At 27.1% G+C, this 15,642-nt stretch overlaps 3 protein-coding genes across 3 annotated transcripts; all 3 read left to right on the top strand.

The window, feature by feature from the left end:
* Positions 1-272: 272 nt before the first annotated feature.
* LOC112637768 (reticulocyte-binding protein PFD0110w-like) lies at positions 273-3,618 on the top strand. Its single transcript, XM_025408218.1, has 5 exons — positions 273-567; positions 864-940; positions 1,206-1,280; positions 1,422-1,496; positions 1,726-3,618. The coding sequence occupies exons 1-5, from the start codon at positions 479-481 to the stop codon at positions 3,351-3,353; spliced, it is 1,944 nt and encodes a 647-aa protein (XP_025264003.1). The 5' UTR covers positions 273-478; the 3' UTR covers positions 3,354-3,618.
* Positions 3,619-4,705: 1,087 nt separating this feature from the next.
* On the top strand, positions 4,706-9,797 carry LOC105252635 (ARF GTPase-activating protein GIT1). Its single transcript, XM_011260107.2, has 13 exons — positions 4,706-4,938; positions 5,198-5,331; positions 5,436-5,548; positions 5,908-6,094; positions 6,279-6,409; positions 6,480-6,669; positions 6,743-6,815; positions 7,115-7,309; positions 7,423-7,589; positions 8,575-8,745; positions 8,891-9,070; positions 9,145-9,375; positions 9,460-9,797. The coding sequence occupies exons 1-13, from the start codon at positions 4,881-4,883 to the stop codon at positions 9,655-9,657; spliced, it is 2,028 nt and encodes a 675-aa protein (XP_011258409.1). The 5' UTR covers positions 4,706-4,880; the 3' UTR covers positions 9,658-9,797.
* Positions 9,798-12,314: 2,517 nt separating this feature from the next.
* On the top strand, positions 12,315-15,561 carry LOC105252636 (ribosome biogenesis protein BOP1 homolog). Its single transcript, XM_011260109.3, has 7 exons — positions 12,315-13,004; positions 13,097-13,772; positions 13,956-14,165; positions 14,320-14,597; positions 14,818-14,917; positions 14,987-15,182; positions 15,288-15,561. The coding sequence occupies exons 1-7, from the start codon at positions 12,363-12,365 to the stop codon at positions 15,439-15,441; spliced, it is 2,256 nt and encodes a 751-aa protein (XP_011258411.1). The 5' UTR covers positions 12,315-12,362; the 3' UTR covers positions 15,442-15,561.
* The last annotated feature ends 81 nt before the right edge of the window (positions 15,562-15,642 follow it).

The raw sequence follows: 15,642 nt of genomic DNA, 5'->3' as shown, positions 1-15,642 counted from the left end.
TACAAAATTTACCCTTGGACTAGAGTAGCGTTTAATTAACCAATCAAAAACAGAGAAATTTTAGTTTCATTTGCCCTGATTGGTCAGTCGAGTGTTACTTTATTCCAAGGAATAAATTTTGAAACGCAATCAAATAGGAGTTTTTTAGTAAGAAAACACATATGTTACACGATTGGCTATTAAATAAAAAAAATGTTTCGGACTTTTCACAAATTCTCTAGAGGCTTCTCTCTCTATACATGCTATACATACATCGCCATAAACATAGCCGTTATGTCAAGTTTAAAATCTCCGAAATAATTTGGAAGTGCGTTGTTGATTGCGTCTTTATTTATGAGATTTATTTGCTACAATTTACATTGTTGATGCATAGTACACGTGTATAAAAACGTGAAAATGTAAACAGAAAGAATATGAAAAGCAGCCAAGCTGTTTAACAAAAGTTTAAGTTATTGGATGATAATTATTACTTTTTTATATGATACACAATTCCTTCAGTAAAAGGAATCTTTTGTGTTTATACTCTTCAAAGAATAGAGATTACGTTACAAATCATCTGTTCTATTAGTAAGTATTGTTTTATTTGAGACAAAAAAAAAATATATATATACAATTGTGTTTAGCAAAGTAAAATGTATAAAAGTAATTTATAAAATTTATTTTTATAGTTCTCTCTTTTATATATTTATATGACTGCAAAGAATAAGTTTTATATGTAGATGAATGATTTTTAATATTATTATACAAAAACAAAATTCTCTTCAAAATGCTTTAAAAATTTAAAGCACTTTGAAGAGAATTTTGTTTTTGTATATTTGCAATTCTTAAAATAAAATAAAATTCATATAAGTTTATATTTTTAGCATAATTTGTGTGGAAATGTTTCGAATAAAAGTGACAACACAATCTGATCATTCAGCATTGCATCCTGAGAGTACAGGTTTGTTGATAGATTGTTCATTGGTACAATAATTATGACTGTTTAGTTTGATTAATTTGAAAATGTAAATATATGTATGCATATATATGTATGCATATATATATATATATATATATATATATATATAGTTTATATATATATACAAATATATATATGTAATACTATTAATTAATACATATATTACAGATAATAATTATAACTAGATATAATTAATTATTTATATTATAACTGTTTAAAAATAATTAAATGACATTTCTTATTTTAGTGCGAAAGATACCCAAACCTATAAAAATTACAAAATTACTTGGATCATGTAAGCAGTCACGAAATGATCAATTAAGTAAGTCAATTTTAGATATATATATCAAAAAAATTTATATATATATATATATATATATATGGAATATATATATAAATATAGAAATCTAGAAATAAAGTGGTATATAATTATTTATTAATAATATCAATATATTGCTTTCAGATTCAACTATTAAAATTCAATTACCTGAAAGACTCACTCCTTATTTGAAAAGTGCATCAAATCGAAAAAGAAATGGTCAGTGTATATAAGTTTCTTTTTATTTTCTTTAATTATATTTTATTTATATATTATATCTATACATTATATCTAACTATACATAATTATATATGAATAAATTATAACTATATATTTTCTTTAACTATATATTAACTATATATATACTATGTATTAACTATATATTTTATAATTTGCAACTATATCATTCTCTTTTATATATCTTTTATTATATTTTTTTTCTGTGCAGAGACAAACACATGTATGAAACTATCTCAGTATAGTAAGAAAAATGTGCGGCGAAATTTAAACTTTACGAAAATACCGACTGTGAAAAAAACACCGGTTAAAACTGAAACAATCATAACAACAAGCAGAAATAATTTAATTGATAATTCAAGAGAGGAAAATTCACATTTGTCTACAAGAAAAAGTTTTTTAATACCACCAAATACTGTAAAAGATTTATACATTAAGAATAGATTTAGACAAAACAAGTCTATATTACCTCAATTACATGTCTCAACATATTCTGTATGTGACAATAAGTATCAAAAGATATCTAAGAGATTGGAAAGTTGTTCATCTCCTGTAAAAGTAACAAATATGCAAATTGATTCTGTCATACATGAAGAAGTTAACAAAACAGTGATACAACATATATCATCACAAATGTGTACTGTAAATGATCAATCTGGAATAGATATTTTATATACAAATTATACAGACATAAAGGATGATGCAATGGGAAAAGAAAGCCCTGAAAGTTCAATTAATATTGAAGAAAAGAAATGCTTATCTATGTCTACAGATAATTGTAGAAAAGACTTACGTCAATCTATACAAGATGTTCAAATGATAAATCAGTCTTGCTTGAATTTAAATCATAGCACTAACAAGAATAATGAATATATAATTCTTAATACAAATTACACAGATATAAAAGACAATGCATTGGGAAAAGAAATTCCCGAAAGTTTAATTGATATTGAAGAGAAGAAATGTTTGTCTATGAATACAGACAATTGTAGAAAAGACTTACATCAATCTACACAAGATGTTCAAATGATAAACCAGTCTTGCTTGAATTTAAATCAAAGCTCTAACAAGAATGAATATATAATTCTTAATAAAACAAATCTTATAGATTTGGCATCTAAGTTAAAACATAACATTTGCAAATTAGAAGAAGACACACTGCCAAATTTGAGATTTATACTTAGTACTATTATGGATGTATTATCTGCAATAAATATAACAAATAAAGAAAACGATAACAATAATATCAAGATTATGCAGCAAATGACTGAAAATTTGGAAGATCATATAAAAATAACGAATAATATACACACAAAATCACTATGTGTTAGTAGCAACATTAGAACTGAAGATAATATGGAAGAAAATATTAATATTGAAAAAAGTATTATTGAAGATAGTAATATTCCAAAGGAAATTTATAAGACACCTGACAATTTAATGAAACTTGTGAAAACAGATGTATATGAAAAGAATAATTCCGGAATTCGGTCATCGCATCAGATCAATTTTCAGAATCTAACTTTTGAGAACAACAAGGAAAATGATAGTTTTTTGGATTTAGAAAATAAGCTGGATATCACGAATATAAAATCGAGTACGACAATTGTATCGCATAAAAAAAGCGTTCTTGTGAATAAATACAACAACAAAAAAGAGGAGAAACCTTTGAAGGAATATATGGCTTTAAAGTCACGTATGAGTTGTTTGCTAACACCTAACATTAAACATTTGAATTGTTCACAATCAAAAAATAATTTACATTCTGAAAGTGATGATGCAAAAGCTTGTATATCGGGTAAAATACTTGCAGAACTTTATCATTTATATGAAGACTAGATATACAACAATTTCATGTATATCAGGCGATTTTTTCTATTTTCCAAGATTATTTTCCAAAAATTCTTAATACTAAAGAAAATATTAATACTAAAGACGGTAATTTAAGAGTTTAAAATGTCTGATAAATTGTTGTACTTTTATATGATGAATATGAAAAAACAGTGTAACAAGAAAATTTTACAATTAGGGGAGAAATAATTGACTTGGGATAGATGAATTTTAGAAAATAGAAGAAATCGACTGTATTGCATATATATTCAATATTTTATATCAAATAGTTTAATCATAAGTTATATAATAAATAATCAGTCAATATTTATTTTAAAGTAGAAAATTATTGTGTGCGTGTGTGTGTATATATTATGTGCGCGTGTGAATGTATATGTATATGTGTGTGTATGCATAAGAAACTTTATAACTTATGTAGAAGATTATATGTAGCATTTTTAAAAATATAAACATATCAAAATTTATTCAAATGATATGAAAATATTACTGTTTAAGACAGATTGTATCAAAGAATTGTTTTATGTAGATAATATAAAAATCAATAAATGTAAAATTACTATATATGAGAGGTGTTATATATAGTATTTTTTTAATAACTAAACATTAAAATTTATTTAAAATAACGAGTTATGAGAGTTATCGAGAAATAGAGTTATAGAATTTGTATAAATAAACGATATGAGCTAAGAAATATAAAATGAATCTGAATGAGTATTTTTGTACTTTAAACATATGCACCTATCACATTGCATCTCAGATTTAGCAATAAATATGTTATATATTTTGCGGGGTAATAACACTGCGAGAATGCAAATATTATATTAAAATTATTACTAATAAAAAAAGTAAATAAAAATATGTTATTAAATCATTATTATGATATTTAATAATATTTTATATAATATTTAACGTAAAAAATGTTATATATATATTAATATTATATGAATATTATTTTATAATATAATTATTGTTTTTTGCACTGTGACATTTAAATTTAATAGTTTATATAAGAAGATTTATATAAATATGTAGGGATAATATATAAACCACAATCATAATTTTAAAAATAAAATTCTAAAAATACTTTTAAATATAATTATTTAATATAGCATTCTCTACATATTTTTTTATATAAAATTATCTTATTACATTATTTGCTTATAATCTTGTAAATGACATTAACAATAATATCATCGATGATAAATAATATAAATTATTATTTTCGAGGAGCAAATTTACCAACAGTAAATAAACTATCGATAAACTCTCTTCCTCGATTATTTTTCATTCATTTACGAAATATGACCGCTATCTGGCGCTACGATCGCGTGCTCGTTTTTTTTCCCCGATTCCTCGGATGTGCTTCGCAATAAGAGCATGATGACACAATTCAATTTATGTTTTTACTCCCGATACAAGTCATCGTCGTCCGCGTCAATTGTCGTCGATTGTTGACTATGTCATGCTGATATAATGTGTGCAAATAAGTGTCATTAATCAAGGAAAGACATAAGTATGGCGCGTCCGAAGCACAAAGCGAGCGCGGATGTATGTGCAGACTGTGGGGCACTCGGTGAGCAACATCGTTTTTCTTGACGATCACTCGTTTAGTTCCGCACCTTCAGCGGTTCGGGATATCACAATTTTTTAGAATATGAGACATATGACAATTATCATCATGTCAAACCTGTTTTCATCTTTATATCTTTATATCTTTATATAACGTAATCGAAAATATAAATATACATTTCTTAATAGAGTATTTTAATTAGAATAATTATTTAAAAGAAAACTGTAGGGGGGAAACTATATTGAAAATGATCATGTTTTAGAGCCAGGATGGGCATCGATAAATAGAGCTATTTTATTATGTGACGATTGTTGTGGGATTCATCGTAGTCTAGGACGTCATGTATCTCATATCAAGTCGTTGCACAAGAGTGCTTGGAATACACATTTATTGAATGTTAGTATACAATTGTTGAAAAACATAGAGAAGAACTCTTTTAGAATTTTTATGGTATATGCATATTATATAATGTTAGAAATAACTGGATATAAATATTTCAGATGGTACATACTTTAAATGATAATGGAGCTAATAGCATTTGGGAACATTCTCTGCTGGATCCTAGCAGCTTAAAAATTAGTAGAAGAAAGCCTCAGGCTAAGGATTCTTTACAGTTAGTAATTTAAACAATAAATTTTATTGTGTTTTGCAGAAGAAGCAGCATCGTCATTCATAGATATTTTGATTTTTAATATAGAGATACATATATTTTGATTTTTAATATAGAGATAACATAGATATTTTTAACATAGATGTTTATAAAGATGTTTATAATACAGAATGATAACATAGATGTTTTTAAAATCAAATTTAAATAAAGATTATAATTATTATGATTTTTCTAGATAGAACTGATTCTAAGTAGTACTAGAAATACTTTTAAATATCAAGCATTTTCTATGTTTTTTTATGTAAGATATTTGTTTTTCTTTTGATTAGATTTTTTTCTTATATTTGTTACATTATTTATAGTCCTGTAAAGGCAGATTTCATTAAAGCAAAACATCAACTCCTGGCATTTATATTACGACCAAGCAAGGAAGAATGTTGTACCGAAGAGGAACTCAGTAGGCAGTTACATAGTAGTGTCCGTACAAGCAATTTAGAAACTTCATTGAGGCTATTGGCACAAGGTGCTAATCCTAATTATTTTTATAAGGTATATTTTAATATTTATTAAAGTAATTTATACAAGTATATATTTTATAGTATATATTAAATATTAAATGTAGTATATATTAAATATTATTAAATGTAGTTGAATTATTATAAAAATACTTTTATTGAATTTCATATATAATATATATATGTCTATATGTATGTTTATGTGTATATATATACAGGAGAAAGGAACCACACCTTTACACGTTGCAGCTCGTGCCGGACAAAATCTCCAAGTAGAACTTTTAATAGCTAATGGTGCAGATCCAAGTGTAGTTGATCTAAATGGACAAATAGCTGCTGATATTGCTAAGTAAATAAAGTTTAATACAGAATGTATACATATAAATATTTAAAAATGAATATTTTATCTATTATTTCAGGATGGCAGGACACATAGATTTGTCAGAACGCATAATTGAATGTATGTATGAAGTAACAGATAGATTGACATATCACATATGCTCTCGTAAGCCAAATCATCAAGGTGATGAACATCTTATCATTTCTGATTTAATCACCAGCTTAGACAAAAGTGAACCAGCTGTGGAAGGAAAAAATAGATTACAAATGGTATGTAGAGATTTATATTAAGATTATTTATTTTTATTTTGTATTTTGCTTAATTAGCTTTATTTTTGTTTAGTTGTCAAATCACTTATTGAAGGAATTAACTATGGATGTTTATGATGAGGTAGATCGTCGAGAAACAGAAGCAAGTGAGTATTACTTTTGTATTCTTTATATGTGTTATACATAAAAATATATTATTCATAATTTAGATTATTTGAATGATATATACATATATTTTTGTCATGCTATTCCTATGGAAGGGTGAGTAGAAAATTTTTGAGCTTAGCAATATAATTCTAATTCATTGTGAATATAATAAAAACATTTATTATATGTTTGAATATTATATGTATTGTATTTATTAAAATATATACAATAATAAATATAAGAAAATAAAATAATATTTAATATTTAAAATAAAATAATATTTAATTTTTATGTATAGTCTGGTTTTCAACTGCATCTCTCCCAGAGAAGTGTGCTGTTCCATTTCTCCCAGTTAATCCACAATTGTCATCTACCAGAAATCAAGGAAGACAAAAATTAGCAAGATTTACACCAAAAGAATTCACTACACTTATAGCAGATTTACTGATTGAGGCAAATCGAAGACATATACTTGCCAATAATGCATTTCAAAGTAATATTAAATTAAGAAATATTTATTTTATACAATTTTAAACATTTTGTGTTATATCATGACATATATATGTGTGTGTGTAAATGTATATATAAATATATATTGTTTTTTAGATCCTGCGGTATCTATGCATAAAGAGCAACTCGGTAAACATGGATCACAAATGTCTGATGATGAACCTTTATACGATAGTGTTGCATCCGATGATGATTATGCTGCTTTAACATCTACAGATAACAACTCGTCTGATGTCGCAAAACAAATTAAAATTAATAATAAGGTAAGTTTAAACAAATGAGAGATTTAATAGTATGGTTTAATAAATTATTACAAAACTTGTTGTTAAAAAGAAAATAAACAAATTAATTTAGCTATTTAAGTTTAGAATATTGTGTTAGATATTTTTATTCAACAAATACATGAGACTATGTATATACAATTATTGTTGAGAGTGTAAATTTAACCATAGTGAAATATTTTTACTTGTAATAGACATTCATTCATAATATCCTTAATATCACAATAAATGTTCACAACAATATCATATACAGTGTCTATTGCTATAATATTCAAAGTGTCTACTCCTTGGAAAAATATGAAAAATTTGGAATTGTTAGGAATTTCTTTTATGAAAATTAGAGAATTTTCGTGGAATTTTATTGAAATTCAAGAAATTTTTTATAAAATGTTTTCTTTGATAATTTTTTTCTTATTGTTAACATTGCAAACAGTCGGTAAATCAAGTAAATTGTGTGTGTGAAATATATTATAAATATATATTTATCTTTGTTATTTATCTTTATTATTTATCTTTGTTATGCAATATCTTAACAAAATATCGAATATGTAGTATATATCCTTTATTATAATTTTTAATGTTAAAAAATGAATATTTGCAAATGGAAAGTGCTTATTTTATGAAATTATTTAATTTTTTTCACTATATTTAAAAATTTAGCTGAAATTTAAGAGATTCTGTGTCTTTTTTCATATGAATGAAAAACATTAGAAAATGCAATAAAAGAATTTATTTTAAGAGAAGTTGTACTAAAAAATCAGTTGTACAAAGAAGTTGCATAAAATATTTTTTTTCCTGGAATTTTAAACAAAACGACTGAAAGATCAGGAAATTTTTAGAAAATTTTTTTACAAGATTTGTGACTAGATACTCTAATATATTAAACTAATATTATTTTTGTATCATTGTAATATGTGATATGTCTGTGTTAAGTTAAAATAAAAATTATTATTGTATCATGTTTTAGGAGGCATTTGCACCAATGGCCAAAGGTCTTCCATCTATGGTAGAAGTTTTAAAAAAACAATTAACTTTATCTGAATCAACTGTACGAGATCTCCGCGAGCAGATACATACGTTACAAATTACTATTGAGCAACTTACTCAAGAAAATAGCGAGCTCAAACGTATGCTACAAGTAATTATGCAAAATTTTATCCTGTATGCAACATAAATAGTATAAACCATTAAATAATATATTAATGTTTAATTGTACTTAATACTTAAAAATTGCGAAAAAATTGATTTAGAAAAAAAAATTAATTTAAGCCAAATTAATTTAGGTAAAAGGTTCTAATGATGACAACATAAACGGGCATGTCGGAGGAGAACAGGAACCTGAATTAGAGCCAGTACACGATATCAAAACGTCCACTATACGTGGAAATCAACGACCGGCATCTATGTACGAGACGAGAGAAGGCTTACGGAAACCAGCATCGTGGTCAACGACTATTTGTCAAGTAATTATAATTTGCAATTTCTGAAACTTACATTAAAGAAATAGATCAAATATTTGTTTGTTATTTCAATTTAGACGAAACGCGACACAGAGGTCTTATCGCGGAATAACACACAGAGTCTGTGGGAATATGGTGCGCCTAATTTGCCACCCAACGAAGAAGTGAACAGGCGAACAGAACAAGTCACCAGACGAATTCAAGAACTGTGGATGGCTATGCAAGATCCGAGCCAACGAGAAGCTTTTGTCCCTTGTGCCGAGAGGATACGCGTTGCTGTTGCCGAGTTAACTGCCATATTTCCTCAAGTAAAATCATTTTTTTTTTCGAGTATTCGTTCATTTTCTCACAGTTGCTAAATTAGAAAAAAGTAATTTCTATTGTATCAATAGAATCCACTGGAGGAAAATATCAAATCTGCCTTACGTCAGTTAAATGGCAATACTGGGAGGCTTCAAGCGGAATGCTCCGGTCTTCAAAGATGCACCAGTGATGCTGAACACATGGATCGTTGTCTGCAGCAAGTACGTTCATGCGCTTATGATATTGCCAAAGCAACTAAGCTACTTGTTACGCAGTTTCAAACATAGGTTTTTTTCGCAGAAGTATCGGAACTTAAAATATATATATTTCTATATGTCTGTAGCAAATGTAAATACTTTTGCATAGCACATCAAGCTTATTAGAAATTTTTCCTTTCAGGCTTTAATTATATAATCATTGTAATATGCTTTATATATATTCACTTTTACAACAGTAGTACATCCATTTTTTTATCGTTTTCTGTTAAGTTAATATAAATATGGGAGTAAAGACTTACTCTCTTTTTCTACTCATTATTAAATTATTTAATTGTCGAAAACTAAGTTATTAAATTTATATTCTAAAATATCTAAATATGCGATTGAACAATCTAATAAGTAAGGCATGACATTATTTGAGGATTTATATTTTTTAATGTATATTATTTAATACCTGACAAAGACTGAATAACGGCAAACCAATGAGTTCTACACAAATCTAAGTTTATAAGTTTTGTTTAACATGTGTATAAATTTTATTTAAGCAAATTATAGAAGAAGCCTTATCATTTAAATATTAAAATAGGACACACATAAGTAAAAAATACATACTCCCTCAGTTTTTTGCCAATTTGCGGTTGGTAGCAGTCGGGAGTAAACATAAAATATTTTTTATATTTGATGTATATTCTATGTAACAGACAAAGATAAAAAAAATTGTTCATAGATGATATATAGCAATTCAAACATTGTTATTATTTTATTATAGAAATAGAAGACATATAGAGATGTGTCCTTAAGGATGCAAGTATTTTTATTGAAAAATATTTAATAATTATACAGCGATTTTTATCTAAAATAAAATTTGTACAAAAATTCGTGCAAAATTCGCGTAAAATTTATATAAAATTGTATAAATAACGCGCAAAAAATTTGTTTAAATACTTGATGCATTTCTGATCAGTGTGTTTAATTATGTAATTAAAATCAAATAAAATTTTTTTTAGAATATCTATATATTATCATTAATTTGCTTAGCAGAAAAATGAATAATATTGAAAAGTCTTGTAATATAATCAAATTTATTATTATTTATATTACTTAATTATGTATTATTTTTTCTCATTACATCACTATTTAATTCAAATAATTTAATTTATCCTTATATATCTTATATTTTTTTTCTACAATTCTTTGGTTTTTATTGGCAGATTATTTTATGATAATTAGTGCAATATATTGCTAATGAATTATTATTACAGGTAAATATAAAAATAATCAAGCACATTAAATAAAACATTTTCATATACTTTTTAAATTTGTACAATTAAATGTATATAATTATGAATAACGCAATATGTATGTAAGAGAGAGAGAGAGAGAGAGAGAACAGACGCAATGTATAATGTATATCCATGTATTTTCATTACTAACACATTATAGTCTTATAAAAATATATCCTGATGTATAACATACATACAAATGAAAAGAATGTTTTTATTTTGAGGAAAAACATTTATAATATATAAATCCTCCCATTTAAAACATCGACGACTCGAAATCCATAATAGAAAAAGTGAAAATCTGTGAAATGTATCGAGTTGATTTTATATTTATATATATTTATAATATATATCAAAATGATATATATTATAAATATATAAATCTCACATATTTGATATATATTTATAATATATATCAAATATGTGAGATTTATATCGTTTCATCTTTTTCACGAGTTTAAAAATTTGCACGCAGGATGTGTCAAGACGTTACGTAGCGATAGCCAATCAACCTTTCGTTCCTACTATCACATATACACCCAGTGTATTACATTGGACTGACCATCGCGATAGCAGGCGAGTACCTGCTGTAGAGAGAGAGGTACTACATGGGAAGCCTATTCTGTTTTTTTTCCTAGTATCTCATTGGTAATTTTGTTTCCCGCCTCGATGGATGGGAACCAAAGTTACCAATGAGATACTAGCAAAAGAGACAGACATAGGCCTCCCGTATAGTACCTCTCTCTCTACAGTGGGCGCTCGCCTATCTATCGTGATCATAGAGCGTATACTAAGTATAAGCTCTATGATCATGATGCTCAGTCCAGGGTATATGTCGATGGTTCTTACATAGAGAACCTTTAGGAGAGAGAATGGACAACTGATCAAGCTTTTTCATGATTGGCTGGCAGAAAATGTATCAATTTTAGCTATTGCGACGCCAATGCAAAATATGATGCACACAAATAGGTTAATATATGTGTGTCATGTGTGTCCTATTTGTGTGTCATCATATTTTGCATTGGCGTCGCAATAGCTAAAATTGATACATTTTCTGCCAGCCAATCATGAAAAAGCTTGATCACATGTCACATGATCAGTTGTCCATTCTCTCTCCTAGAGGTTCTCTATTCTTACAGACTAGCTGTAAATCGATTGGTTATTGTATCGTTGCAGGGAATAAAGTCTGATGGTGTTTTCAAGTGGTTGGGTTTAATCGCTTCGAGATAATTTACTAGATGTTATTGACCAATCACATTATTTTTCTGAAGAATATACGGTTATTCTTCTGTAAAATGGCTATGATTGGTCAATGACGTCTAGTAAACTACCCCAGAGCGATTAAACCCGACCACTTGAAAACGCCATGGGGAGGGGTCTATCGCGGCTTCAAGTTTAGCGTCTATTATCACGTCGCATGGACGTTAACGGAGACCTACTCGATGTATTTTGTACATATATCCATGCTATTTCCGAATCAGTGTCTCTAACATGTCCGCTAAAGCCATGTGGCCGGTTTCAGGTTCTTCTGTAGTTTTTCAATCTGATGATGAAGATGATAAACTTGAATCAAATTATGAATCTACAGATACTGAAGATTCAGAAGATAACAAAGCAATAAATGATTCATATAAAGGAACACAAAAGAATTCACGAGTTATATTAAAAGATAAGAAGAATAAAATAAAAATGAAATATAAAAATAAAGAATCTCTGAAAAAATTAAATACATTGAAAAATGAAAAGAATTCTAAAGAATCAAAAATGCAGGAACATAAGGATGACATCTGTAATAAAACACAAGCTAAAAATATGCCTAATGATGAAGATGAATATGACGAGTATGATAGTTCCGATGAGGAAGATACTTATAACACAGTTGGAAATGTACCGATGAAATGGTATGATGATTATAATCATCTTGGTTATGATTGGGATGGTAAAAAAATTCCAAAACCAGAAAAAGGTGATGAATTAGATAATTTTTTAAAAAGAATGGAAGATCCTGACTTTTGGAGAACTATAAAAGATCCTCAAACTGGCCAAAATATTATATTAAGTGAAGCGGATATAGATTTAATTGTAAGAATTCAAAAACAAAAAATACCTGATGTTCAATTTGATGAATATGCGGTAAGTTATATTTATAATAATTTAATTTGAAGATATATTGTATATAATATATTAAAAACTAAATTATTTTATATGTTGTAAATATTGCACAGCCATGGGTGGACTGGTTTACTTCTGAAGTAATGAAAACGCCGCTTCGAAAATTTCCAGAACATAAACGTTCTTTCTTACCATCTAAAATTGAAGCTAAAAAGGTATCAAAATTGGTACATGCTCTCAAAATGGGTTGGATGAAATCTACTGCCGAAATGCAAAAAGATAGGGAAAAGAATCAGGAGCCACAATTTTATATGTTATGGCAATCTGATGATCAGGCAGAAGAAATGCGTAGAATTCATAAGCATATTCCAGCTCCTAAAAGACATTTACCTGGTCATGCAGAGAGTTATAATCCTCCATCAGAATATTTATTTGATAACAAAGAACTTAAAGAATGGAATAAATTGAAAACAACTCCATGGAAGAGAAAATTACACTTTATACCACAAAAATACAATTCTCTTCGAGAAGTACCAGCATACTCTAGATATATCAAGGAAAGATTTCAGAGGTGTTTAGATCTATACCTATGTCCTAGAGCATTAAAAATGAGATTGACAATAGAGCCTGAAGCTTTGGTTCCACAATTGCCCAGTCCAAGAGATTTGCAACCATTTCCAACTACAATGTTTATGGTATTTAAAGGACATACAGATATGGTCAGAAGTATTACTGCAGAACCAGGTGGTCAGTTTATTGCTTCTGGTGGAGATGATATGTTATTGAAGAGTGAGTTACTTATACATAACTTATTACATATATGTATATTAATTTATATTACATATTATATATATGTAAAATTTATATAAATAATTATTTTATTGTCAATTTATATTTTAATATTAATATATATATTTATTTATAAATTATATGCTTTGCATATCGAATATAACATATATGTTATTTTAACAGTATGGGAAGTGAGTACAGGCAGATGCTTAAAAACAGTGCCTTGTGGTGGTGTTATTAGAAATATTGCTTGGTGTCCAAACCAAACTATATCATTGATAGCTGTTGCAGCTGATAAAAAGGTTCTCTTAATAAATCCTGGTGTTGGAGATGACCTTATTAGCAGTAAAACTGATGAACTTTTGGAAATAATACCACAAAGTGAAAAAATAGGTATAAATAATTTAATAATAAAAGCAATATTGCTTATATACAGTTTATTTTAAAAATAATCTTGAAAAAAAAATATATATATAGTTATCTTTTTTGGGACAAGATTATACATGTACATGAGATTAATGAGTATGTTATATGTATGTTATAATAGTTATTGATAGAGTACGAAGTGCAGTACAGTGGGACCAAGTAGAAAGAGAACACTGGTCTATTGGAATTAGGGTAATTCTAAATAATTTTAAAATTGTAAAACAAATAACATGGCATGGAAAAGGAGATTATTTTGCTACTGTAATGCCAGATGGCCAAAATAGATCAGTATTGATAAATCAATTGTCAAAAAGAAGATCTCAATTACCATTTAGTAAATCAAAAGGATTAATACAATGTGTGTTATTTCATCCAATTAGACCATATTTATTCGTTGCAGTAAGTAATAGTAAATTATTAAAAAATACTAATAGTATTAGGCTTGGTTGCACCAACATTATTTCAGCTTTAAGCAAAACTTAAATATATGTCTGTCTTTATTTATTTAGAAAAAAAGATAAACATATATTTAAGTCTTGCTTAAAGCTAAAATAACGTTGGTGTAACCGGGCCTTAGTATATTTTAATTTTTTTTAAAGATTATTTTTTTCTTCTTCAGACACAAAGGAATGTGAGGGTATATGATCTTGTAAAACAGGAAATGGTTAAAAAATTATTATCCAATTCACAATGGATATCAACAATGGCTATTCATCCTGGTAAATTTTATTTATATTTTGTATTAATTATGTATATGCTCTTATGTGATTAATATAAATTTTTTTCAGGAGGTGATAATGTTTTGGTAGCAACGTACGATCGTAAAATGCTTTGGTTCGACTTGGATTTAAGCACTAAACCTTATCAAACATTGCGATTACATGGAGCTGGTGTACGTGCTGTAGCATTTCACAAACAATATCCTCTATTTGCCTCTGGAGGTGATGATAGGGGACTTATTGTATCTCATGGGATGGTGTACAAGTAAGATATGTAGCTAATAAAAAATTTTTTTTTATATCTATATGTTTTATATCTTTAATTTTTTTGTATATCTATATATTTAATCGTTGTATGCCTTTTTTTCAGTGATCTTTTACAAAATCCATTAATTGTGCCGTTGAAAAGATTGTGTCACCATGAATCTTATAATGATTTTGGTATTTTGGACATCATGTTCCACCCCATTGAACCATGGGTATTTTCTGCAGGTGCAGATTCTACCATACGAATGTATACATAAATAAATTGTTCACAAAATATTGCTATAGAATTACATCATACTTATAAAAAAAATTCCAATTTTATATAAAACGCATAAAGTACATGTTATCTGTTTTAATGTATTTTTCCCTTTTTTGTTATCTGATATAAATTCTTTACAACATAAATTTAATATAAACGATAATTAATTTATAATAATAAAATATAGGAACTTGTACAG

Source organism: Camponotus floridanus, unplaced genomic scaffold (genome assembly GCF_003227725.1).
Source record: "Camponotus floridanus strain SB8 unplaced genomic scaffold, Cflo_v7.5 scaffold2, whole genome shotgun sequence".
In the NCBI taxonomy this organism is placed as follows: domain Eukaryota; kingdom Metazoa; phylum Arthropoda; class Insecta; order Hymenoptera; family Formicidae; genus Camponotus; species Camponotus floridanus.
This window is presented reverse-complemented; position numbering and strand designations above follow the sequence as displayed.

Bases quoted from the DNA above. Each gene is read 5' to 3' on its own strand.
- LOC112637768 (XM_025408218.1), top strand. From the start codon at position 479: ATGATACACAATTCCTTCAGTAAAAGGAATCTTTTGTGTTTATACTCT. The intron at 941-1,205 runs GTTTGTTGATAG...TTCTTATTTTAG, and splicing joins ATTGCATCCTGAGAGTACAG to TGCGAAAGATACCCAAACCT. The intron at 1,281-1,421 runs GTAAGTCAATTT...TATTGCTTTCAG, and splicing joins GTCACGAAATGATCAATTAA to ATTCAACTATTAAAATTCAA.
- LOC105252635 (XM_011260107.2), top strand. From the start codon at position 4,881: ATGGCGCGTCCGAAGCACAAAGCGAGCGCGGATGTATGTGCAGACTGT. The intron at 6,670-6,742 runs GTATGTAGAGAT...ATTTTTGTTTAG, and splicing joins GAAAAAATAGATTACAAATG to TTGTCAAATCACTTATTGAA. The intron at 9,071-9,144 runs GTAATTATAATT...ATTTCAATTTAG, and splicing joins GGTCAACGACTATTTGTCAA to ACGAAACGCGACACAGAGGT.
- LOC105252636 (XM_011260109.3), top strand. From the start codon at position 12,363: ATGTCCGCTAAAGCCATGTGGCCGGTTTCAGGTTCTTCTGTAGTTTTT. The intron at 13,773-13,955 runs GTGAGTTACTTA...TTATTTTAACAG, and splicing joins AGATGATATGTTATTGAAGA to TATGGGAAGTGAGTACAGGC. The intron at 14,918-14,986 runs GTAAATTTTATT...AATTTTTTTCAG, and splicing joins AACAATGGCTATTCATCCTG to GAGGTGATAATGTTTTGGTA.